Below are 27,822 nucleotides of genomic sequence, written 5' to 3'. Positions count from 1 at the left end.
AAGAGCCGAGATCTTCCACCTCAGTTCGTCTGGAAAGTGGGCCGTGCACTTTTGGGCCGAGTTAACATCTCACCACTACAATTTTCACCTCTTGATATTTTGAACCGGAGAGTGAGATTTTGAACCACAGAATGGTGGATTTCTAATATTAAAAGAATAGTATGCCCCAAAAATGAATATTTTGTCATCATTGACTCACCCTCATGGTATTCCAACCCAGTATCATCATCTTACTTCAGTGAAAAACTAGACGTTATTAGAAGACTACGTTTTCCATACAAAGAAAGTCGACTGTGATTTATTCTACCGAGCTCTAAAAATGGAAAAAAAGCACTATAAAAGTACCATAAAAGACTAATATATATCAATATATCAAGAACAGCCCAATATTCAAGTCGCTGAGTTTCAATGATAATGTTCCCCCCTGCGGTAGCTATCAAATTTCATTTATGGACGCGTTTTTCAACCTTGCCATTTTGTGATTGGTCACGGAACAGAGCATCAGTCAATGACATAAAATCGGGTGCAATGTGTCTAAGGATGACATTAAATTAACACAGGCTGTTGAATGGCTTCAAAAGACTTTTAATACAGTGTCTCTGGACTGATTTCTATTGCATAATTGCCTAATGTTTGCACAATGTCTATGCTTTCTTCTGCACTGGAAGATTTTTTTCACCAAGACAAATTCCTTGTGTGTGTAAACTTGGCAATAAAGCTCTTTTTGATTCTGATGTCTTTTTTTTCTTCCTTTTTTGGAGCATGGCAGAAAAGGAACAGCTTTGACGATCCACCAAATATTTCATTCTGTGTTTCACAAAAGACGAATAAGTGAAGATGAAATGTTAATTTTAGGGTGACCAATTCCTTATTTACCAACATTTGGAATATGACATTGTCCTCCACACATTCTTGAGATCAAACATCCCTTCCTGCGTACTGTAATTTCAGTCAAACTTCCTCTTGAGAGTACATTATCAAGGTTAAACCGCCTCACGCGGAGGTAAACAGCCCACTGAGACTTCAAAGGATATTACTGATTGTAGGTTTCCAAGGCTGAATCCAATTCAGCAACTGTATAATAAAGTTTAAGCCAGGAGTGACTGAACGTTGGAACTGTAAACTATGGTCATAAATAAAATACATAAATCAATAAATGTAGACAGACACATGCGACTGGCTGCACAGTCCCGCTCGGCACTCAAAATGAAATATTCAGTATCCAACAAAATCGCATTTTTCGTTCAACGCCACTCTAAAATGATCTCAAAGATTCATAGCTTCCCCCATTGCCATGCCTAAAAGAGTCAAGAGAGAGCACTCTAGCATCTCTCCTTGAACAAACGCCCAAGAAAGTTCTTAATCAGGCTGAAGAGTAAGGAACAAGGGACCCATACTCATTACCTCAGACTGTGTAAACCGGGCATAGCAGCGGTTAATGAGAGCCTGTAAAACGGCGGCGATGGGGTGTCTAAATAAAGACATCTGAGCTGCTTTTGTAGCCCTCGGGCAGACACCTCGCATGACGCCAGTGAGCTCTGGACGTTTGTATTGCTGAGTCATAGACACCTCCTGAAATAACTCATGACATCATTGGAGGGTGGAGTATGGGAGGGACGTACGTACGGATGGCATACCGGAAAGCTCAAAGCGGTGGGTGTATTTTTTTGGGCGTTTAGATTAGGAAACCAGATGTATCAAGTGGAGCAAATGGTTGCAAATCATTCACCTCATCTGAAAGAATATCCACGTCATGGGCATCCAGCTCAACTGCCACTCGCAACGCCAAGGTCATGGGTTTGATTCCCTGGGAACACACATACTGAACTCTCAGTATAAACAGATTTGCACTGCAAAACAAACACGCCAACAAAGAGACTGACAGCAGAGATGATGAATAATACAGCACATTTGTCCCGCCGCTCAGCTCTTGCTTTCGACATTAATCTTCTACGGTTGTGGCGAGGATTTCAAACAATAAACCAGCAGGTGTTTGAAGATGTCATGCTGATGGAAAAAAGTCATATAAATCTTATGAAATGCTAACAGATATAGTATACAATAAACATGAGGTCTTCGGTAATTGCATTGTTAGACTTGATTTATTTTCCCTGTTCTTACATGAAAATGGTATTAAATAAAAAGGGCCAGGTACAAAAGAACACAACAAACCCAACATGAAAACATTTGGCACATTTGTTAGATGTTAACAAGCACTAGAATTTATGTATAAATGTACCGTCGCCTATATATTACCCAAGTGCTAAAGTATTTCTATACATGAAACACAGGTTTAAATAGACATGATATGATTAATCAGTTAAATAAGAGTAGTATCTCATTCACAAGTAATTTCATATAAAAAATAATTCAAAACAAAGGAATGTTTCATAAAGTGGCAAAAATCACAAGTGCGTTATGTCTACAGTGTTCATACAGAAAAATCACTATTATGCAATGTTGTTAACCAAACCATTTAGGTCCAAGCACATGAAATACTCATCATTAAGCCAAGTCATTTGTTCAAGCAGGATCACAGTGGTCCTTTTCATGTACGGATCCATTAAACTGCTGGCTAGACCTAAAGGGTTCACATCTTTCAAGTGACCTCAATACGCATCCTTTTGACGGCTTTCATTAAAAAGAAAAAGAAAGGGACGAAAAGAGCCCTACTATACTCATTAGTGTCCATTACCAAGATCCCTCCAGCACCCAAGTGCAATATCAGACTCATAACCTCAACCCGAGACCTAAAAAAAAATTAATACATTTCAAATTTTGCCATTCCCAAAAGAACCTCACCAAATTACAGCTCTCCTCTCTTATCTTATCTTTTATAACCTGCTACTTAAAGTCTCAAACCGGGATACATGGAACGGGAGATATCAATGTAAACAAATACAAATCATAAAATAAATAACAATCATATTATTTCAGTAGATTTGAACAAGTACATGTTAATTTACATGTTAAAGGTTTTGTGTATTGTTTCTGTACCACAAGCGCCATCAAATATTATCCTCCTATCTGCCATTAGCCACACTAAAACATAGTCCCATCCCAAAATCATGCCATTGGTTGATGCAAGTTAGATATGTAGGGCTGGTCGGGATGCTCAAACAAACAGAGCAATGTTTTTATATTATTCTGTGCTCTAAGAGCAATTTACTGCAGAAAGGTCTGGCGGGCCACTGGCACCAGTAATGTTTATTAGTCACCACATGAACAGGGATGGTGGAGACTTTCACACAACAAAACAGAGTCATGAAAATGACCCCTGCAACCTGAGTATAAGTGCCTTACACAACGTTCATTACTCATAACTCGCTCCTTACAAAGACAACCCTCTGAATATCAACCTTAAGCTTGAAATAAAACTAAATAAAAGTGAAAAAAAAGTCTATCATCATTTACTAACCTGTTGTTTCAAACTTGTTTGATTTTTTTTCTGCAGAACTCTATTCTATACAATGAAAGTGGATAGTGACCAGAAAAATATGAGAAGAATAATTTTATTTCAATGCTTTGCGTCCGCTTGAGTTAACTTGCAAAACTGTTTGCGCTTCCCTGAAAAAAGTGAGTGAACACAAAGTGTCTCAGGGACAACACAAAAGTTTCATGAGTGAACACAAAAGCATAGAAATATAATAATTTTTTACCATATCATATTTTTTTTTCCATCACCAGGAAAATCACCACGCTCCTACTTGTGTCCCACAAGAAGAGAAGTCAAACAGAGGACGTACGGGTAAATAAATTATGTCAGAATCATTTCTGGGTGATCCATATCTTCAAATAAATTCAAAGCTTATAGGCCAATAAAGTGATAAATCCAATGGTAAATCTGTCTGGAGTAATAAACTCACTGTTCTACTCTTGATGTGTTAAAATAAAATCACAGAATATATATTTTAAAAAATTACTACCGGTACTAATCTTGATTTCACACTAGAATTTAAAATCTGAACAAAGAAAAGAAAAAAAAACTGCCATCATCTCCTATTTATTCTCTAGATGACAGGAACCATTTTGTTCAATTGAATCAGACAAGATCACGGCTTTAGAACTGTCACTGGCAACCAACGGCAGTGTCTCTCAGACTTTCCAATGAAGAGTTTCATTTCCTAATAGAGAGAGGCCCGGCCTTAGCTTGAAGACATTTCAAAAGCCTGCCAGGTGTAATATGATAGAAAGCACTCAGACTGACAGTGGTCCACCTGCTGATGCACACAAATGAGAATCCCTGCGTGCTGCTAAAACGAAAGGGTCACAAAAGCACGTCTCTAAGAGCAACTTCTCCTTAATGTCACAGAATAATTTAAGGCGTTATAGCAGAGTAGGTCGACACAATGAGGAATCTGTAATGAATCCAAAATTGATTCATAATGCTATAATTTAATTTTGAATAAATCTAATCTAGTGTTGGAGAGAGCTGCCACAAATCGCTCAATAAAATCATACGGTAAATTCTTCTTGTGTATCTCAAACTGGGGATTTCTAGAGGAACGTATGAATGTACAATATCCCTTATTTTTATTACTTGAAACTGATAAGAAATCAATTCCCTTCCAATCTGTGGGCATTCAAAAGATTTAAAGGAATAGTTCACCCAACAATGAAAACCCTGTCATTCCAGACTTTTTTTTTTTTTCAGTGAAACAAAATGAGAAACGTGCATTTCCATACTGTATAATGAAATTGAGGGGATTTGTAATGAGGGCGAGCAAATGATGACAGAATTCTGTGAGTTAACTATTCCTCTAAGAATGTAATGTGCAAACAAGCATTGTATAAAACACCCTTAAAGAAATGAGGGGAAAATGAAAAACATTTAAAATTTCATTCTAAAGCTATCACAAACAAACAACAACATACGAGTTAAATAGTTCAAAACGATGAACTACGAAAACTATCCTGAGTCAATCTTGGTCCAAACCACCCCTGTCCAGAATATATTATATACTCATACTGTATTAGTTCAAAATGTTTGCATTAAGTACATTAACAGTGTGTTTGACACACTTGACAACGTCCAAGATCAAGAGAGCTTAAATGGCAGCCAACGTGGATTTGGTCATCATTAACGGCACATGTGAGGGTCCCGCACCCTCGACAGCCTCTTCACCAATCAAACCCTGTCTGTGCAGATTCAGAATGGAGTCTGCGATGATCCGGGCGGTCTTCTTCTGGTAGCCTCCTGATGTCACCATAAGGATGGGTATTCCTCGTCGCCGGGCTGCCCTGAAGATGATCTCATCTCTCTTTACGATACCCTGAAAGAGGGGGAAATATTTTACCAAAAGTGTTCATGTGTAATCAGTCATTTTATCAAATTATCAATTTGAAATGAAATAAAAATTAAAACAACATTTATAATGTGAGGAGAATTTGAATTGGTCCAATCCGCTGAGCTAATGTCTCTCTCTTCAGAGTTAAATATAATAAGGTTGACTGGCCTATTTTCTCCTTGTAAATTAGTTTGAAGAAGTTCAGAGTGGCAACAAACCCTGCTCAGACAGATGGATTTTTATACCGTTGCCAAGTTTTTTTTAAAGCCAAAATAAAATAAAATAAAACAATAATGACGTTTAAGTTTACAACAAGAAAGAAATATACAAAAAAAAAAAATTTGCCAATAGTGTAAGAAAAAATTTCTTGAAAAAAAGTATTTGTAACACTACAACAAGGTTCCATTCGGTAACATTACACAGCGTAAAATATCTATTATTTCAGAATTTACTAACACATTATCAAAATCGAAAGTTTTTTCTAATGAATAAACAAAGATGAATAAATACAGTAACAAAAGTAAAAAAACAAAACAAACATTTAATAAAGAAAATTTAATATTGCGGTAAATATTAAATAAAATTAAATACATATATACAATATGTGCGGACATAAAGTATCATCTGATTTATTAGATATAACATGTCACAATAGCACAGGGTCACAAACACTCTCACCATATGATATAATACACTATATGATATATTATTTTAATAAAACTCTTTCCTCGAATCTCCTTCAAATCTACAAAATGAAGACATTCTTCAGTGCTAATGCATGTTCATACTGTAAAGCAAGCCTGAATAATTGATACAAGAGTTTATTGACCAGGCTAGAAAACCCTGCCGAAGAAGTGCGTCTGTTAAAGCAGTGCATCTAAGATCTGATAAGGAGGACTGAAAGGAAGAATGAAGGACAGTACCTGTGGGGATATAGCCAGACCTCCGAGAGCGTCTCCATCAAGGATGTCCGTGCCTGCATTGTATATGATGATGTCAGGCCTTGCTTCATTCAGTGCTCCTTCTGAATGGAGCTCCACCTTCTGTAGATACTCCATGTCTTCTGTGCCCCAGTCCAGCTCCACTTTTCGTTTAATCGCCCCTGAAGTCAGAAACGAAAACTAAATTAGGTTTTCATCACTTTAACAGCAGATAAAAACAAAGGGAGGTAAAGTGTGAGCAAACAGAGTAGATAACGGCAATTCAGAGCACTTACACACAAATAATGGACAAAGTAACTTATTGAAAGGGTTAGTTCACCCCAAAATACTAATTCTGTCATCATTTACTCACTCTCATGTGATTCCAAAACATTCTTTTTAAAAAAATGGCTAGGCTGCTCTTTTCAATACAATGAAAGTGAATAGGAACCATGAGTTATTAAGTTCCAAAAAAAAAAAACATAAAAAAAAAATTTTCACAAAAGAAATAGTCACAAATTATTTAAAATATACAAGTATAAGGGTAAATGATGGCCTTGAAGTTATGTCCATTTTCTGAAAATAATATTTCCCTCTAAAAACTTTTGGGAAAAACCACTAAGGGTTACTCTTGTTTTTTCTAATCGCCAAAATGGTTGTGTATGTAACTGAAAAGAAGTAACTATTTGCCTTTAAACCAGGCTTAAATAAACGAAAGAACACCTTACATTAGTTTTTACCTTTTTAAAGGCAAATAGAGCACAATACCTTGCTTTCTCTGAGGCTTTTAAGACTAATTAGTCTCTTGTGCCTTTGCAGGCAGATGAGAGGACCACGGATACACAAAGTATACAAAAAGAAAACGGAGGTACGTTCTCTTTTTAACATACTGAGAAATCACAGAGGGAAATGGCTTAGAAAGAAACTAATGAAATTTTTAAGGAAAACGAGGCCATGTGAAACTTATCACGGGAAGCCAGGACATGCCTTCAATAGAGCGAGGGGAAGTTTAAGTCAGAACATTATACGTTTATAAAACCTTATGTTTAGCTGGTTACGGTATGTAAATGCTTTAATGAAATCATCTCAGGTTTGACAAGTTGTCACACAGTGTGCACTAGAGCTTAACAGAACAGCAATATTTCTGTCACTCCTAGTCAAATGTTTGACAGAGCGAGTTAGAACAGCACAGATAACGGATGCGTTAATTGACGAAGATTATAATGTGACCATATCGGTGCCAGTTGAAGCGTGTTGTAAGTCATTCCTTCAAACCACTGTGGGTTGTTTCTTTGATATCCAACATATCAATCCAAACATTTACTGAAGGAAATATCAGTGCAAGTGAGGCAGAAAAAGAAGACAAATCACAATTCAGTATGCAAATTATGATAAGGACATTATCAGAATTTGAATGGTGAATACATTCAAAGACAAGAAGATGGATTTCAAATCTTAGGATTCATTTTGTAAATGAATAAAGTACATAGTAAACCAGGGGTTGGAAATGCATTTGACATTTTCCATTAAAATGAAAGTAGTTCATCAAAATTCAATAAAAAAGTTACTGGCATGTAGATGTTAGGAAACATTTTTATTATGAAAAACCTATAAGAATGTATAAAAGTAAAAAGAAAACCAAATATATATTGCAAACTACACTGACATCCCTTTTAATTTGCCATCCCAGTATAAAAAAGAGGGTTAAAGTAGCAAGAGAAATGTGGATGATGAAGAGAGCATTCAACCATATAAGGCAGTGAGTAACCAGCTCACCGTATCAAGAGGGTTGCAGGACACTGCCCCCTGTAGGAGAGCAAAAGTACTTTACCTTCTTCCCAGATTTCCTTTCATTTGTCTCCATCTCAGTATCCCATTATTGGTGAGTGTGTGTGTATGTGTGAATGTCTATAGATATGCACAGGGGTGCCGCCAGGAATTTTGGGCCCCATGACAAAAAAATAACATTGGGCCCCCCCCCTGCACAGGCTGTTGTCACCAGATCTCTAGGACGTACCTGTCCCATCAGATGCTTTACATAACTCTAGTACTAGCACAATTTTTACTGCTGGTGATTTGTAAATGCAAGTCTGCATACAGTATGCAATTCATTATTTGATGCAAGATTAAAAGCCACCATAAAATGTCCTTAAAGCAATCCTTTACAGTGTCAATGTATTTTTATTGTAAAATTAATGACAGATTTAAAAAAGAAAAAAGAAAAGAAAAAAACTAAATATATATTAACTTTTTAATCAAAATAAATGAACATCATCATTCACAAGCATCTCAAGTGTGTGCAAGCTTCTAAAAATAAATTGAAATACACCAGTATTCCTGTAATTCTTTTGTCTTATGAATTTAATAAACAACTCGTCTCGTATTCTGTTCCGAACACACCGCACCATCTACATCATATGAGTGTAAATGCGCAAAAAACGTTTCCATTGCGAATTTTTTTTTTTTTCAAAATTGCCTGAAAAACCACCTCATTTCAATTTGCGCAATTTGAAAGGTAATTGAAACACGGATGACGGTGTTTAGTTGCCAGAAACACCAGAAACCACAAAGTTGCATAGTAAAAGAAAATCTGGTTTTCAAAAAAACGATAGAGAGAAAATAGAGAGGAAAGACAAAAGAAAGGGTGTCAATCTGTTAACGAATTACAGGAATACTGGATTCTAAACCTCATAGAAATGCCACAATCAAGACCTGGAAGCAGAAATGAGGGAGAAACACCAAGAAACTCCTCATATCTGCCGCTCACAGTGTAAGAGTCTTTCCTTGCCATTGATGCTTGAATAACACGCCTACGAATAATGTCTAGTGCGGTGGCTGGGATATATAAACCTACCAACGTCCGTTGCCACGATTTTTTAAATTACTATTCGCGAGAGGAAAATTAAGTTTTAGTCGCATAACATCGGTTAATCGAAACGGCGTCATTTCGCAATAGTTTTGTATCGATATTTAGAAAATAAATCGCAAAAGTTCTGCGCAAATCTGTAATAGAAACGCGGCTAGATGAGTGCGCTAAGGCAGGACCAAACCATTTCATGCAGATACAGGGGGGTGTATGTTTACTTTTTGGTCAATGGGGATATTTAACTTTTATTGCCAAAATAAGTACAATCAAAGACATCATTAATTTTATTATTATTTGAAATATACTCAATGATGATGGTTTATATAGTGTATAATATAATAAAAAAAAATTAATTACTTTTTACGTATTTGTTGGGGCCCCTGTCAGTCAGGGGCCCTTGGAATCGTCCTAACTTTTCCCCCCTATACGGCGCCCCTGGATATGCAAATAAAGAGCATGTCCAGGCTAAATCAGACAGAAAACCATGATCCAAAGCGCTTCAGCTTCTCGTATCACTGTGGGACAGGATATCTTTACATAATCAGGATCACTTCAAATCCCCATTTACACACTCAAATGCACTTTAACTCACTCTTTGCGTAACCATCTCCTGGATAGATGTGACGATTATAGACATCCATTATGTAAACGCGTCTGTCATCCAGGAAATCCCGCTCGTGGCCATTTCCCTGCAATATGCATCAAAGAGCAGATATAAGTTTAGATTACATAGATTCTGTTAGCACTAACAACTTCAACTAAGACTATTAATGATCTAAGACTAACGCCACTGCTGGTTTCTAACTACAGTGTATTAAAATAAAGATTTGGTGTAGTGGTTTTTAAATCAATTTGCTGATCAAGGAAATAATCCAGGCTTTATTCATTTTCTGCACTGATTTTGGTAGAAAATCTGAAGAATTATACATTCCAATATGACTAAAAAAAATAAAATAAAAAAATTAAAATATATAAAATAAAAGCTAACCCAATTTATTAAAAACTATAGTAATACAGAAATAATAATAAAATAATATTAATCTTATATAATAATAATAATACATTAGTATTACGCAACTCAATGTCCTGTGACTTTGACTCATCAGTAAATAAATAAAAAAAGCTAAAAGCATAAATATATATAAAAAAAATACACCACGGTAATAATAATGCACAATCCAATAGCACCTAAATAGTTTTACACAAAGGATATGAATAGTTCTTGAAAAATATATTATATATATATATATATAATATACATCCATAGCCTAATGAAAAAGCAGTTTTATTCAGTTTGAATCAGAAGAATCTGAAGAATTATACATTCCAATATGGTCAAATGCGTTAAAATGAGCTAAAATCAAATTAGCCAGAATATTCAATAAATGAGCATGCAAAAACAAAACAAAAAAAATAACGTGTCTTTGTGCAGTGCTTTCCAGAATTCTATAGGTGCAAATTATTGCTTAAATACATGCATAAAATACATGTTTGTTTTTAATTAACATTAAACATCTACGTAAACATTCTCAAAAGAAAAAAAATACACAAATTATTTTACATTAAAATGCCAATGAAATATCCATTAAATTAACCAAAGCAGGCCAAATAATAATAATAATAACAATAAGAAGGCAGTAAAAGGTATATTTTCACTACAAAGCTCTTTTGCTTTGAGTAAATGCATCTTTTTACTGTATATGATGAAAACATCACAAAATTAAATAGCAATACAATTATGTTTACACTGTATTCCAGTGTATTTTTCCTGTCCTTTCTATGGTCTCAATCAACAAAAGTTTCAAAAATATATATAGAAAATATGTATTGTACAATTATATTTTACAACACTATTCACCCATTTTATGTGAACTCTCAAAAAATCTCCAAACTGCTTGTCAAAAATACTATAATGCAGTCTATTACATGTGTCCAGTGTGAGCACAACTGCTTTTTGTTTTTGACAGCGAGAGATGCGAAGATGAGCTTTTCCTCAGATGCTAAGTGTTGAGCTCTGTGTTCTGAAGTCATAACATTTCCATCCCTCTTCATTCCATCCTCCTCATCTGTCATGTACAGTGTCTGGCTATTGTCACTTTTAATTTAAAACTGCTGCAAGGCCCGCAACTCATGTGTACGACTACAGTCTCTTATTCTAAAACAGAGCTGTCTCTCTGCTCAGACCGTTAGCCAATTACGAGACTATGAACCAGGCGTCAGGGACACATTCACATTCTCCTGTCTGCACCATCTGCGCACTCAAGCAGCAAAACCTTGCTGCTGGCAAAAAGATATCCATGTAGCAATTTCGAGTTTGGTCATCTGAAATCTAACAGGCAGCTTACATTAATAATATATACAGGAGTGATTACTCAACATGCAGCCCTTAAGTTCCACTGATAGTCATGAGTAGAGGTGAACTGTTATAGAAAGGTAATGCGTAAACACTATCATACGAGCAGAGGATGGAGGATACAGTATTTCTGCATCAGAGACCAAGTCTGCAATCAACTCGGAACTGGAACGCCTAGAGGCTTGTTTGCTAATACAAGCACATGCTGGAACTGTCAGATGGAGCATTTCATTGTTTTCATGTAGATTTTCCCTCTTTAGTTTGCTATAGGCGGTCAAAGAGGATGCGGTTTGAATATATGATAACATTAAATGATCATAAACTCTAAAGTCAGAGAGATGCTAACAGATGCTGAGATCATTATCAAATAAATGATTAGAAATGTAATTTTGGCAACTAACTGAAATGAAACAAGCGTAAGTTAAAGAACTAAACTTACTCAAAATGAAATCTAATGCCCACTAGCCACTGTGGCTGGCTTTCCAAAGTCACTAGCCACTCAGCATTTTCACTGGCCACAATTTTGACATCAATACCATGGGGAGAAACTGCCATATAGATATTTTTAGTCATAATTTGACATAATTTGGCAGCAGGTATATTAGGCTGCTGTCACTTAAAGACCCGATGCAATGACCCATTACACCGTTACACATGCGTTTTCTTTCTCAACTGTTTATGTTCACTTAAAACATAACTGACTGTGTTTACGTGAATACTCGCCAAGGCCGGCATTTTGACATTATTTTGTGTGTATTTCACTGTTTAAGCGCAATAACTAACTCAATTAGTACTGAGAGGCGACTTTATGTGTGCGCAAAATCTGCGGGAATGAGTAAAATTATGCCCAATACGCACAACCCCATGCTGAAATTTAAGCCCTGTAACACCAACAACATTCATCCGGAGCAAATGAAACAAGCGAGTGAGTGGAGGCGGGTTTGTGTGTCAACTCGCTGTCGGAGAGATGAGAGAGCAAGAATGCGCAGCTGGTATTGTGTATCTATTCTGCAGAAAATGAGTAATGGAAGCGTTTCAGATATCACACTATCGATATGTATCGAAAAATCTATATTGACAACACTACATTGCACTTAGTTTATTATTTCAGATGCCTTTTTAAAAGACTACCGGTACAACTGAAAAATGTATATTATATATGAATTTCAACCCGCAAAGGTAGCTATTAGGAGTGACTGCGTTACACGGCACTGCTGAAAACCACCCGCATTTGGTGGGTGTAAATGTCAAGCCACGTTTAAATATTATAGCGTATTAATGACACTGAATAAGAGCAAACCTACTCTGAATTCAACTTGGGTCATTTTCTGATTCTTCATGTCCTGTCACTAATCAGTAAAAAAAAAAAAAAAAAAGCACAATCAAATAGCACCTTTGAAAAAAAAAACTAATTCAAAAGTTTTACACAAAGAATATGAATAATGCTTGAAAAATATATATCAGTAAGCCTATTAAAAGCAGTTTTAAAAAAAGCAGGTTATCTCATGACGGCGGCCAGTTTGAATCACGGGACACAGAGCAAATTTATCATTGTTGACTGCAAATAGTCTTAAAGTCGGCATGAAACATAATTGCAATAGTCTTTTCTACCCTATTGTGATAAGTGAAGCGGCTTGTCGAATAGGGAAACATGTAGGGTGGGACTTGATTTTGTCCATCAGCAGTTAATTGGTTGGTTGTGGTTTGTTATTGCTGTGCTCTCATGTGAGTGACAGGTTGTCCCACCCTCACACCTGTAAACACGACATCAGAGAAGAGAAGAGATATAACTGTAATCACACATGAGTTTTAAAAAAATTATGTGCATGAATAAATAATTTCTAATACTGAAATATTTCATTAAACAATAATAATTGTTGCTTTAAGTCACTTTGGGGTATGTAACATTCCAGGGATGCTATAACAACTACTTTAAGTACTTTGATTTTTTAATATTTCATCATACAGGGGACTAGCAATTTGTCGTCTCATTGTGCAGATAATCCTGGTTATTAGCACACACTTATGAATTCATATATGCAACTGATGTCACCTTCAGAGACCAGCATCTGCCATTACATGTCATAATTTTAAGCCTTTAATTCGAGCTTCAACGCCCATTTCTCCCCTCTCGATATTTTCACAGCCTTTAAACCCAGCTGAGACAGCGCTTTCAGGCCCATTTATATGCCAACATGAAGATTCCCACCTTTGTTCTGCTAGTGGCCCTCCATGAATTATTCACCCAGCAATGGTATTGATCTGATCTTGTTGGCTTAGTCGATGAGCAAAAGACCATAATTAAAATCAAGCCACACTTAAAAATGCTTATGGCAGTTGTATGTGCTACTGTAGCCCCAAAATTATCAAGAACAACCGCTCCTGGGTCCATGAGAACTTCATTAATAGGCTGGGCTAATTAGCAGGGGAGGTGACTCATTAGGAAGGGGAGCGCAATAAACTGCAAATTAGAGGGAAACATGTTGATTTACACTAATTAAGGAAGGAAGGATATGACACGTTGAGACCAGTGATTGATTGATATGGGTGGCTGGAATAATAAATATGTACTCTAAAGTTTACGGTCAGTCTGATTGTTGTTGTTTTTTTAAAGGAATGAATACTTTTATTTGTCAGGGTCACACTGAGTTTCATTGTGTTTTTTGTCATGTGCCTGTGTTTCCTTTCATCCCCTAAGGGGCCGTTTACATGGCACCGTTTTCAACTAAAAACAGAAAGCTTTTTATGCGGTTTGGCTGTTTATTTACATGACAGCTTTTGGGGGATTGAAACCGCAAACTTTTTGAAAACAGGTTTCAAAGTGAAAATGATGTAGTTATGGTCTCCATGTAAACTACAAAAACGCGAATTTGTGAAAACTGTGACGTCATGCATGCGCAAGCGTATTACGTGTTCAGACTATAGGTATGGAGTTTTTCTTTCGAAAGTGACTTCAGACTATAGGTATGGAGTTTTTCTTTCGAAAGTGACTTCACCTACTGGCCTGGCAGCATAATATAGCATTTTCTTTTGCAGATCCATGCTAATGGGGATCGTTTTGACAACGTTTATAATAATTCAAACTGATTGTTCCTGTTTGTTACCTTGGTTACTCTTTAGTCCCACCTGTGTCTTGTTTAGTTCTGTGTATTTATACTCCCCATGTTCGCGGTCAGTTATTGTCTTTGGTTTACGTTTGTTATATTGATTCTCCTGACTATTCTCCTGGTTCATTAAAGACTGTTTGTATTTATTCTCTGCATCATGTGTCGGATTCCGAAGCTACACCTGTAAATTTAAATTATATTGATTGGTATGTGAACATTCTGAAAGTGTCAGAACTGTAACAACTTATACTATTTTTCTATTATTACTGAAAATATCCCCCTTTTTAATGTTTCTGAAATAATTATCTTATGCTCACCAAGGCTGCATTTAATCTAATATAAATCTAATATAACTCTTTACTATTTTAATATGTTTGAAAATGTTGTTTATTCCTGTGACGACAAAGCTGGAATTTCAGCAGCCATTTCTTCAGTCTCCAGTGACTTTTATTATTATCAATTTTGAAAACAGTTGTGCTGCTTAATATTCTTGTGGAAACCATGATTTTTTTTTTTTTGATGTAAAGACCATGTAAAGATACTTTTTTTTTTTAAGTGAATAGAACGTTACGAAGAACAGCGTTTATTTGAAATAGAAATCTTTTGTAACAATGTAAAAATATTTTTACAAGAAATCTTTTGTAACAATGTAAAACATGCACGGTGTAACTATTTAACTCTTATGAGATGGTAAAAGAATTACAGAAAAAGCTATCACCTCATTACACACTTTAAGAACATGTATGATATCATAACACACTTGACTCACAAACTTACCATTATTGAGTAGTAATTGCCCTGACAATCATCCTAATAATGACACACTCAACAACCAACACTAACGGATCCACGACAACAGAAGAAAGCGAATTTCAGCTGCAAATGAGCCTAAAGCTATTGCATACAAGTAATCGGAGTGAAGAACTATTGATTTCACCTCCAAAAGGGGGTATTATCTCGTCTACAGCGTCAATTCCATTGACTGACAGAGTGGAGTTGGAAAAGGACTGCTCACCTGATGGGCGTCTAGATCGATGATGGTGGCCCTGGCAACTCCCTCCACCCTCTCAAAGAGAAACTGCAGAGGGAAACACACAAGGGACAAAGGTAGGTTGTGCCTGACAGAGGAACAAATTGCAAAGAGGTTTGTGGATCTCACGACATAGCAACAGTCTGAGAGTGGAATGAATGTGTGGGGGGGAAAAAAGAAATCAATGTATGAGTTTCAGTAAAAAGATGGTATATAGATTCCAAACATGATATTCGTACATCAGTCTATGCAGGATTTTTTTTTTTTTTTTTTTTTTTTTTTTTTTATGAAAGGGTAAAGCACAAGGCTGGATTGTTTAAGAGGGAGTCACAAGTCGCACGGGTATATTTGTGGTAATAGCCAACAATACATTGTATGGGTCAAAATTATAATTTTTTCTTTTATGCCAAAAATCATTAGGATAGTAAAGATCATGTTCCATGATGATATTTTGTACATTTCCTACCGTAAATATATAAAACATTTATTTTTGTGAGTGAATGCAGCACAATCGCGAACATAAATGGACAACTTTAAAGACGATTTTCTCAATGTTTTGATTTTTTTTCACCCTCAGATTCCAGATTTTCTAATAGTTGTATATCGGCCAAATATTGTCCTATCCTAACAAGCCATACATCAATGGAAAGCTTATTTATTCAGCTTTCATGTGATGTATAAATCTCAATTTCCTAAAAATGACCCATGTGACTGGTTTTGTGGTCTAGGGTCACATATTTGATATCATTTTTAAAATGAAATAATTAAAAATATATATATTTAAGTTAACTCTGAAAACAACTATTCATTCAACTTCAAAATATTATTTATTGGCAATGCTCATTAGAGAAAACAATTTCAGTCAGCAACTGGTCAAAGATTTAAACTGTTCAAGATATTGAGAGAGTTTCATATTATTCATAATTCATATGATTTACAACCGCTGTATATGACTAATAAATTGCTGATGATAGAGTTCCATTCTTAAGCAATCTCTAGTGTTTTGGTGCAAACATTTCACCTTGATTGCTAGTGTGATGTCAGCGTAGGCACAAAAACCTCCTCCTTTGTCACTAGAGCAGTGGTGGAAGCCTCCTCCTGCAAGAGACCAGAAAAAGCCCTTTAAAACAGCTCAGCTCAGCGAATGGTGCCTGTTTTCCAGTGCCACCAGAAGATTTCCCTTTGAATGTTCCCTCAAAACATGAGTGATTGAGAGACTAGCTTTTAATTAGGATCATATTTATACATTCAGGCAACAGATCTGATCTGTCCTTCCATGACCCGCCACATTTAGCCTCATTAAATGACTCTGCACTCCGGATGCTCCTCTATGGGAGCGGGCCGGTTGCTGATTAGCATTTATTGCTTATTCACACGACCCCGCTTACTGATTCACACCTTTCAATTACTGTGCAACACCCTTCGAGGAACAACGCGCGCATTTGAATGAACAGTCGTCCGTTGTATATTAATGTTTAGCAATGCAAAGGCAAAGAGCAGCTCTGTTTTAGAAGAACGGCCTGAGGGAAATGGCTGAGCTAGCAGAAGCCACGCTTTCTCCCCAACTTTCTTCAGAAACGAGGATGAGAATAGAATATTGAATGCATCGCTACATAGGCATATTTGAGGGAATTTTTTTAATGGAGTAACCAATGGGACGAACCCTGTTACATCTTAATATTAAAAAGATGTTCCCTTTTAACTTTCTTTAAAGCATGGGGTTCTCAAATTTTAGAGGACCAATGGTACACATTACACAACGTGACAATTAAAAAATAATATTAAATATATTTTTTTAATTTAGGTTTTTATTGTAATTTTGTTAAATTAAAAAGTATGCAATTTTAATACACATAAAATATATGTAAAATAGTACATTGTCACTTAGACAGTCAGTAAGCTTGAACTCAAAGGGCCCTATCTTGCACCCAGCGCAATTGACTTTGTACACCGACGCATGTATCATTCCTATTTTGCACCCGCGCACAGCGGACTTTTCCCTCCACAGACGCACGTCGGTAAATTAGGGAATGAACTTGCGCTCGCGGGGGCGGTTCAGCGCAAAGAGGAGGCGTGTTCCGGCGCAAAACTCCCCTGGTGCTATTTTCCAGTTTTAGAAAGCAATTGCCCTACTGACCAGAAAAAAAACAGTCTAAAGACAGTGGCGCGTTGCGCGTTAGTCATATGGTATTTTAAGGGCGCGTGCTTGGCCATAATGTAGTGTGTTAACGCGCATCCATTTTGATTCTCTAATATAAACAGACGCAGAAGTTTTCATTTTTGCAAATCATACATTATTACAAGGAAAAATATTAACACACGAGGGAAATCATTGTTGTGTCCGTGAAGATGTGAAAAAGATCAATCTATTTAAAAAAAAAAAAATCTAGATTAGGCTACACATTTACCCAAATTATACGCCTGTTTAACCGAAGCTAATTTGGGTGGGTTTCACCCATCATCCCCAGTGTCACTTCTCTGTGTTTTACGGCCCTGACGAGAACATCGGTCTCTTTGGCTGTGAACTGCTCCTGGTGTGCGCCGGCAAATCCGCCGTTATAATAGCAATCCGCCATGGAACAAGCGCGCCTGCTCTTAAAGGGAATGTGAGAGGACGCTCTGATTGGTTTATTTCACGTTACGCCCAAACCACACCTATGAATAATGAAGCTACTTCAGACCAACCCCTTTTAGATTTGCGCCAGGCGCAAGAGTCGTTTATGCCGCCAGGAAAATAGCAACAGCGCCGGGATCCGCCCACAAAGTTACTTGCGCTTTGCGCTTTGACACTTGCGTTTCAGATCGTTAAAATATGGCCCAAAGAGATAAAATGAGAGGGAACCTGTTGTGGCTCGGCAATATTAGGATGTTTGAGAATCACTACTTAAAAATGATCAATCGTATGCCTGAGCTGGAATCAAATATGCAGGGAGCACAGTAAGATGCACTTATTCTCACTACAATTGTTTTTCGAGTGATGATTGGGAGCGTTAGAAAGAGAACTCACCCACATTTATTGCCCATCCTCGATCCATTGCCAGCTTTCCAGCCTAGGTATAAAAAAAAAGAGAGAGAGAGAACACTCATGGTTGGTCTCATTTTCCAGCTAGCATTTTTCCCCTTTCCAGTCATCAATAAATTAACAGGAAAACAGATTGTTCATGTGCCAGATAAATCAAAAGCAGAGTAACTTGGCACTAAAGCTGAGGGAGGATTCAACATTATCTGAACTTCTTTCATCTCTGATTACAAATCTTTTCAACTTCACACAGAAGTTCTGTGCATATATAGTCTAGTAATGGCTTAAGAGGGGTTTAGTGCAGAGCCTGCACATTTCTAATATTTAAAAACACTCATTTTAGACATTTATTTCAGTTGTTAATGGTTTCCTCGTATTCTTTCCCTTATTCACTTTCCATCTTAGTTTTGCTCTATTTCTGTTATTACCTCACATTAACATAGGGAAAATCCAATCTATCCCGCACATGTAATGGCAGTGGAATAACAGGAAATGGCTTTAAAATGGCGTTTCCATTACAGCAAGGGTTATCCATTTGCCTATCACTGATAAGACCATCATCCAAGAGCAGCACATTCCAATGAGGTTCGCAATAAAAAGAAAGCTTGATGCTTTGTTGAAATAATAATCAGTTTTTCGCTCATCTTCCAAAATGAGACCAGATCGCGTTTCCTTTTATCATTTCATCTTGTCACAAGTAATCTAATTGCCTCCACGAGTCTTTGGAAGCTTTGAGTACTTGGTACAGGACTTTGTATCTGCAGTGACATCAAGAGTGGTACTGCCTTTATTCGTTTTTTTGTGGAGGGCCTTTTCCATAAATAGTTTTTTTTTTATTTCGCTATATATACTACCGTTCAAAAGTTTGGGGTAAGTAAGGTTTTGATGTTCAGAAAGAAGTTTCTTATGCTCACCAAGCCTGAATATATTTGGATTAAAAAAAATATGATATATTATGATAACTATGATATATTATTGTTGCTTGCTATTTTTGTGGAAACCAATCATTTTTTTAATTAAATGATTATTCTTTAATGATTGTTTAAAGGAACAGTATTTATTTGAAATAGATTTTTTTTGTATGAATTTCTAAAAGTATTAATTTCTTTCAAAAAAAAAAAATATTACTGACCAAAAATATTTTCATGGTAAGCACATTAAAAATGCCATGACAATCAATACACAAACTTAAAGCACTGTAAGGAAAACTTTTTTAATTTGATATTTGACAGCAGTTCTTAAAACTTTTCCTGGTGAGACCTTTCTAAAAACATCCATAAAAGACCTTTACAAAAACAAGCAATTCCATGTAAAATAGCAGTAACTAAAGTCTTATTTCTGATTGGTGTAGCTTGCCTATTACGAACACACTCTGAGATAATGATTAATGATAATTTAAGACGAGTTTAACTGAATCTAGAATTGATATACAACCAATACACTCATGACACTCTCCTCAGAGTGCATTTAAAGCTACTTTCAGTCACTCGTGAAGTAGAGAGCCAAACTAAGAAGAGAGCTTCACACATGCACGAACACGCACACGCACACGCATGTACACGCACACACACACTCACACGCTGCTCTTGAGCTCAATCCCCTGGCTGCAGCCAGTGCATGGCTTTGCATAAGGAGAAGGTTATCAGTGAGCCTGGAGCCCTGAGCTGTTCCTAGGAGGCACAGCTAAGCTCAACTCAGCTCTATCTTTCCTTTTTAACTTTCTCCTGCTCTCCCTCTCTTTAGGGTTTCTACTGATAGGAGATCCATCAGTAAAACTGCATCAAAAGTTTGAGTCTGCAATCATTTCAATCAATTCAAGGACCAGAGTGCATATAAATTTACTCATGATTAATATTTTATTCAAATCAACCAGTGCTCTCAACAAAACAGAAAATGCAACATGGAAAAAGCTATACACGCCTCAGTAAAAGATGGATTTGTGGGCCAGTAGATCAGATTTAGTTCAGCTGCCTGCTATATACGGTAAATATTCTTTACACACAAACACTACTGGACAAAAGTTATAACCAGAATAATTAGTGTTTTTTTGTTTTTGTTTTCACCAAGACCACATTTAATTGATCGAAACACAGTAAAAACAGTAATATTGTGAAATATTATTACAATTTTTAATAGCTTTTTTCTATTTTAAGATATTTTAAAATGTCATTTATTGCTGAATTTTGCTGTAATATGATGAAATACAGTGCAAAACATTATTGATTTATCTATTCTATCACATTTTGACCCAAAGTCTATCACACCACTTGAATACTTTGAAATCCACTTGTGTTTCATTTCACTCTCTAGATCCCTAAGCAGTATATCAGTAGTGAACACAAATTTGTGTACTAGCAATGCCTTTCATTCTTTCGTCATACCTTCTAATTTACATTTTTAGAAGTCGTTCATTCACACTGGCCCTGGGCCATCCTTATTTTTCAGCCCTGATATGTGGCACCATATCCTCTTCAGAATCATTGCTATTTTTAGTCGAACAACCTAAATGACATAACGACCGCTCTGTGTGAAAAGCATCAATTTATATAAACATCCACTGCCACATTCTGCATCTCTAAAATCATTTTCTACAGCTCGACTGCACCTATTTGTAACTGAAGTAGTGCTATTAGAGCAAAACAAAGTGTGCACATCAGATCTCATTCATAATCATCACATTAAGACTGATAATAAACAAATCCACTACAATAGAGCAGAGATTAATGATACGAGTCTGCCCATTATGATAATTCCTCCCAAACGCCCACAATTACACACAGTGGATGTTGTCTAACCTTGAACTTCCTTGCGCACTACCTAAAACGGGGACGGCCCGCACACACTCCCATGTTCCCCGAACCAGAACTACAGCTCCATCCAGCCTGTCGACTGCTGACTGAAATGGCAGTCAATTAGCAGGCCGTGAGAAGGGCTCAATGGGAGGTATAATTATGTTCTCGGGCTGAGAGGGACGTGTGGAGCACACTCATCGCGAGTTCGTCTGCCGCGCAGTGCAGTCTGTCAGAGCGCAGATGCACTGTGGAGAACACCTGGCATACCGCAATGTAATTTACTGCAGTCTTTTACATTGCTGGAATAACAGGGAGGATCGAAATTTGCACTAGGGAAGGACGTCCTCAAGATGGTACTGCTGGTAGAAGATTGACAACGGCGTGCCTTAAAGGAATATCCCTGGTTCAGCTCAATCAACAGCATTGTTCATTTCCACTTGACCATATTTTTCCTCTATAAAAGCAAAAATCAGGGTTACAGTGAGGCACTTACGATAAAAGTGATCGGGCCAATCTCTAAACAATAAAATACTGTTTTAATAGTACAGCCACAATACGTAACCAAAATGTGTTGAGATGATTTTAGCATGAAAAAATTGCTTGCTAAGCTATATGACATTTTACAACTCTATTGTCATGTCAACACAACACCCTAAAACAACTGTAAAAAGTATGATTTAAACAACTGTACAGCTCAAATGTAGTTTAAAGAGAACAATTAATGTACGTGCTTATTTCAAATGATAAGCTTCACATTTCCTTTTAAATCCTCAAAAAATGACCCTCATTTATATAACTGCCTTGCTTTAACCTCAATTTTCACTTTTTAAATGAAAAGAAGTGACGAGTCAAAATAAATGTTGGAGTCTCTGCTTTATTGCTAAAAATTTTATTCTATTCTAATCAACAGTAAATCATTTTGCGACTGTTTCAATTGATTTGAAGATTCGAAAAGACTTGCCCAGCCATTATCCTAGCATTGTGGCACTTTTTACAGGCAAGCACTACTCACATTTTCCTGAGAAATAAATGATAATAATCAAGCATTACTATTATTATAGATGAATACTCAGATTTGTGTCTTGGTAGAGATACCAAACGGTATTGGAAGTGGTAGAAATTCTCAGTTGTGTTCTCATTGTGTACTTATTGCTTAAATTTGAGCAAATAAAATATTTAAATACAACTACTTAAAACATCAAAAAACCTTTCCTACAGAGAAAACTGTCATGGGCTCAAGTGCACAAACATCCAAGCTGGTTATTAAGATCCAAAAACAGAAACTTCCTCTGAGACATAAAACACTGAAAACTCATTAGGAATTAAAGTAGCACTTTCAGCCTTTATTTTCTTCTGCTTAACTCGCGAGCAGAAAAGCAGCCAGTAATGTGTCTGTTTCTATGATAGCTTCAAAAGAAGCTGTTAATGCGGTTGTGTTACCTGTGAGAAACTCCTCCGAGTGTCTCTATCACAGATGTTCAGAGCCTTTCCTACCGGCTGTTCCTCCCCAGGTTATTTCAACTTATGCCAATGAGAGGCCCAAACTAGGCCCTCACAAACAACTTTCTGTCACCAAATGTTCCTATTTCCTAGTAAAACTTTGAACAATACTCCATGGACCTGGAGCTTGAGCAAGATGATGACTCATTGTATTACATTCTCCGAGCAGTATAACACCTGCAGTTGTACAAACCCTACTGAAAAATCCTAAAGCAGCGTTTCTTTTAGAATTTCTTTGTGCTTCTCAATTGCAACATAAACACAGCATTAGGAATAAGACCACGTTAGATCTTGTATAGAATCTTAAGACCTTCAGAATCTCATGAGATACCACTGGATAAACCGAAGGATTTTCTTTTGGCTTCTTATTCGATTTGTAGCGATGTGTAATCTATCATACCCCTATTTGTATTGCATTGTTAAAACGTCTTGTTGCTGGACAATAAAAGGAAACCACTCGGGCAGCTATAAAACTTTAAAACCCTGAAAGATTTTTTTTTTTAATTCCGTTTGATGTCCTACAGGTGAATTTTATCATTTTGCTGATCATAATAGTCCCACAGATCTATGTTGTATTAAAGCAGAAAAAGTCTCACACAGTGCTGTAACTTGACAATCTTTATTTTATACCTTCACTAAAAATGTCTAGAAAAATAAATAAAATTTTGATCAAAAACATCTAATAAACATTTGCAAGCTACAACATTGCGCAGGACTTTTTCATTCTTTTCCCATTGTATTGACTATGTCCTACAGACCTGCCAACGACCCCAGGGTGTACAAAAAGTTTCTGTTAAACTGTGTTCCAAATCATATAGCCTATTTTTTGTTTTATATTACTGTATGTTGGGACGCTATAAGAATATTGCCATCAGAATCCTTCAGAATTTATTTTTATAAGAGAATGGAACACTGCACACCTTCCTTTTTTTTGACAAGAGGTAAAGAAGACTTATAACCAAAAAAAAAAAAAAAAAAAAAAATATTTGTCATGGATCTCACAGGAAAAGTGTGACTGTCTGAAGAAATAAGGTTAACACCTTAATCTCGAGGTCAAGAGGGTTAGACAAGAGACACAACAGTGCATAATTATGATATCAAACTGATCAATAAGTCAGAATTCACATGCCGTTCCACTGTGCAAAGCTAAAAAGTTTAGTATGAACATAAATTCCCTATCTTGAGTATGTTTTAATCTCGACACTCACAAGGTGAAATGGAGATTTGAAACCTACCATGATGGTCCCTCCTGTTTGCGTCCGCAAAGGTTTCAGAACTCTGCGCTGTACCAGGAAGTTGGGCAGGAACAGCAGAGGTGGGATCTCTGTGATGGTGGCAACTACCAGAGACCACTGAGGGAAGGAGAAATCACATGCACATTAGGTAAGCATTCCTGGTACCCAAGTCTAAATTATAATTACAATGGCTTCTAAATGATAATGAAAATAATGTGACAATTTCTTCGCGGGAAAAAAAAGATCTCATAAATATCAGAAACCAAAAACAGAAAGCAATTTCAAAGAGGGTCTGGTAGTGGATTGTACAGTAAATCAGTTTCAAATCTAGCTTCAGGGAGTGGAATATATATATGATACAGATGATAATTTAGTGGAAATGCAAACTGGTGGCAAAATGTTAAAGCAGGATAAATAGACTGTACTAATGCATATTACAAAGTGAAAAAGTGTGAAGCAAGTACAAAAGATTCGGTCAGTGTAGAACTCAGATACCTCTCTGGAGCCCTCCAAGATAGCGTTCTGCATGCATTAAGGGAAAGAGAGAATACATACACAGAGCCGATTTAAAGGGTGACCAAGTATTTGGACGATAAGCCTTCATAAGTGAGCAGACAGCAGCGGGATTCAGCTACAGTAAGCGACCACTGAAGCAACACATGCAACAAATTTAGTTTCAAATACGTCCATTCAGGGGCTCGAAGGCCTATTAACTTAAAAGGAAAGAAGGTTCCCCCACAAACGAAAAATTATTGTGTGATTCTAAATCCAAATGCTGTTATTTTTCCATGAACACAAAATGAAAAACGTTCAAATTTCTCTTACATTCATATTGACAATGTCTTAAAATGCCATACAATATTAAGCCATTGTTTCTTGTCAGGGATGGGTACAAATATTGATCTTCCAATTAATTGTGATCTTCATTTGAACAATCTCAATTATATGCCAGTATCTTTATCAGCGGCAAAACATCTGCACTGAATCCACAGCCCTAAGGCAAAAGTTACATTTTATCCAAGTGAACACTCTCAGTTGAAATTGATATAATAAAAACAAGGTCATGCACCGGAAAATACCAGCAAGGAAGCTCTTTTTTTTTTTATTGTCCTAGTGTTTGACTTGTATAATTAATTATATAGCCTAATAATTTTACACACAAAGCCTAAAGTTTACCTCAGTTGGTATTCACAGAGTAGTTTTTGGTTGAGTTAAATATTATACAGCTAGCGGGTTTGGAACAACACCAGGATGAGTAAATAATTATAGAATTTTCATTTATGTGTGAACTGCTCCTTTAAATCATCCCCACTGCGCAGACTGCATGTTGGAGCAGCTGACTCATGGGAGCGTTAGAGATTCTTGGCAGACTGCAATCTTTGCAGAAGACTGCGAACTGATTGATTTGGACCGAAATAAAGGCCTGCACTGAGTAATCCAGCGCAATTTGCTATTGTACACTTCCTCTGTGCATCACTGGCTCATTTCTGGTGAGATGAAATAGGAAGTCTAGATGTCGTTTTGATAAAGTAAGGAATGTCCACACAGTCACAAATTTGACTATAATAGATTAAAATGGATTCTTCTTTTGGCACTGATCTCATAGAAGGTCTACAATAAGTACAATTGCAATTATTGCCAGCCAATTGAAAGTAACAGATAAACCAATTAGAAAATCAGAATGCTGCTTTTATAATTGACTTTTTGTATTGCTTATAGTAACCTTTTGCCATCAGTATATGGGATTATGGGTGCCAGGAAAAGGTGAAAACACAGGTCAGGGCACGGACACAGCACTGCATCTCTACCTTGAGTCTGCTCAGGTAACGCGCAGTGTGAACCACAAGAAGATCCGCCTCGCTGGCCTCCCGGGCTGGAACGATGATCTCATCGGTGATGAACTGCTCTTCTGGAAACAAATCCATGTATCATACGAAAGCGAAATGAATGTGAACACGAATATCTGACACTTGAATAAAAATACACGCTGAGCCGTGGAAGCTCAGCAAATTTCCTAGGAAGGGTAGACATTCTGCGCGGTTAAGTGAACTAATGAGGAAAAAGAGCTTGCGCTGCGGACTAGTTTATCTGAAGAGCTGCCAGAGTTACACTTTGCCCCTGACCTTGCAGCAGCAGAGAAGCCAACATCCTCTTGCTCCTGTTCCCGAGGGGAGTTCAGCTTCCCTCATTATCTCTGCCTCACTGATTGCTCCTCTCTCCATCCTTCTCTGCATCCCTCCACCTACAGTATACTCCCCCCTTCACCCTCCACCCTCCATTCCTGCACTGACTTGCAGCTCTCTTTGATTCCCCAATTAATTTGTCTCGTATTTCATAGATCACCTTACAAACTGGTCAGTGCCTCTCTGGCTAACTGCACCTGCAGTGGTGCTACACACCTTTCAAGAAGCGAATGACCTTGCCCCATTTGCCAGCGTCAAAGGGATGCAGCTTTTCCAGTCCCATGAAGGTGATGTTGTACTCAGGGGAATAGACAATAGGCAGGCATGTCGCAGGGACCTCTGTGTAAAGTTCAGTTTGGTGGGAACTGTGGAAAGACGGATGTGTGATCTAAATAATAATGCTTATGTGAGCGTCAGGGTTATTGCAATATTGCATTACAAATGTATAGTAGAAAATTACAGCACATTGTCAGATGTGTACTTTTTATTTTATTTTATAATACCTACCCTGTCTTTCCTCCTGAATCTTCTTTTTTTGACAGCATGTCAAATTTCAGCTTGAAACATAAAAAAAAGCATTAGTGCAAATCACTTTATGTGTTGGATTCTCTTTCTGTAAGGATTCTGTACGCATTTTTTTTTATAGTTGTCATTCATATAAAAATGTATGATTATGGCAAGAACAATATTGTAGTAACTATGCATACATCTTATTTAATTTACTCTTTGTAGTATCAAGCCTAACCAAAGCTTCAATAGCAAAAACTACACATCCCAGGAAGCGTTGCATATCTTGCGCATGCGCGCCAGAAATTTGAAAGACGCAGCTTTACAGGAAATATTTTCGCCTTAGAATAATCCTTCCCAAAGTCTCCAGATAAACAAAATGGACCTAACGCGACATGTTAAATACTCGTTGCAAGCCGGACCCAACTTTACATAGGCACTTTCTTTTTGTCTTGCTTAAAAAAAATCGCTGTAAATGTGAAGTCGCCACGACTCACCTGCTAGCCATTTTACATTTCTCTTATGTTTACGGTGAAATTATTCGTCGTCTATGCGTCTATTATGGACAGAACACATGCAAACATCCACTTAATAGATAGTATTGTTGTTTCTATCAAACAATTGCAGTCAAGAGGATTGTGCGCACGTTTAATATTGCCTGCTTGTAGTTCCTCCCCTCCTGAAGTGCAGCTGCGCTTCTTACGCTTGCGTCCCTCACTACGTCATTATGACAACTATAGTTGAATTCTAAAATTAGTTTAATACTAGTTAAAATGAAATGAATACCGACCAAAATGAATTCATAATTCAACATTACTCAATACATTATTATTATTATTCAAATCTATTTGGCATAATGTGAAACAATCATAGCTAAGTCTTTTTTTTTTCAGAACCCAGATTTTACTTTACAAAGTCTGATAAATAAATGTATCTTGTATCAAATATTAATTATATTGCTATAATATTTAATATAATATATATATAAACAGTATAAGAACAATATAAAAAGTTTTAATATA

The 27,822-nt window shown here is 36.7% G+C and overlaps 1 protein-coding gene across 3 annotated transcripts; it reads right to left on the bottom strand.

Annotated features, from left to right (window-relative positions):
• Nucleotides 1-2,081: 2,081 nt before the first annotated feature.
• On the bottom strand, nt 2,082-27,536 carry hdac11 (histone deacetylase 11). Of its 3 annotated transcripts, XM_079598004.1 has the most exons (12): nt 27,447-27,536; nt 27,298-27,356; nt 26,801-26,850; nt 26,510-26,658; nt 25,919-26,019; nt 24,111-24,227; nt 18,572-18,614; nt 16,586-16,662; nt 15,550-15,612; nt 9,667-9,763; nt 6,212-6,390; nt 2,086-5,273 (listed from the first exon to the last, which is right to left on the bottom strand). In XM_079598004.1, exons 3-12 carry the CDS (start codon nt 26,836-26,838, stop codon nt 5,049-5,051), a joined length of 1,089 nt encoding a protein of 362 aa, XP_079454130.1. In that variant the 5' UTR covers nt 26,839-26,850; nt 27,298-27,356; nt 27,447-27,536; the 3' UTR covers nt 2,086-5,048. The 3 variants fall into 3 exon arrangements, with proteins under 3 accessions (XP_079454131.1, XP_079454130.1, XP_079454129.1); XM_079598005.1 differs by lacking the exon at nt 27,298-27,356 and having other exon boundaries at nt 2,082-5,273; nt 27,447-27,526; XM_079598003.1 differs by having other exon boundaries at nt 27,298-27,535.
• Nucleotides 27,537-27,822: the final 286 nt, after the last annotated feature.

This window comes from Phoxinus phoxinus, assembly GCF_949152265.1.
Source record: "Phoxinus phoxinus genome assembly, chromosome: 22".
Classification (NCBI taxonomy): Eukaryota; Metazoa; Chordata; class Actinopteri; order Cypriniformes; family Leuciscidae; genus Phoxinus; species Phoxinus phoxinus.
Note: the sequence above shows the minus strand (reverse complement) of the source record. Positions and strands in the feature narration are given on the sequence as shown.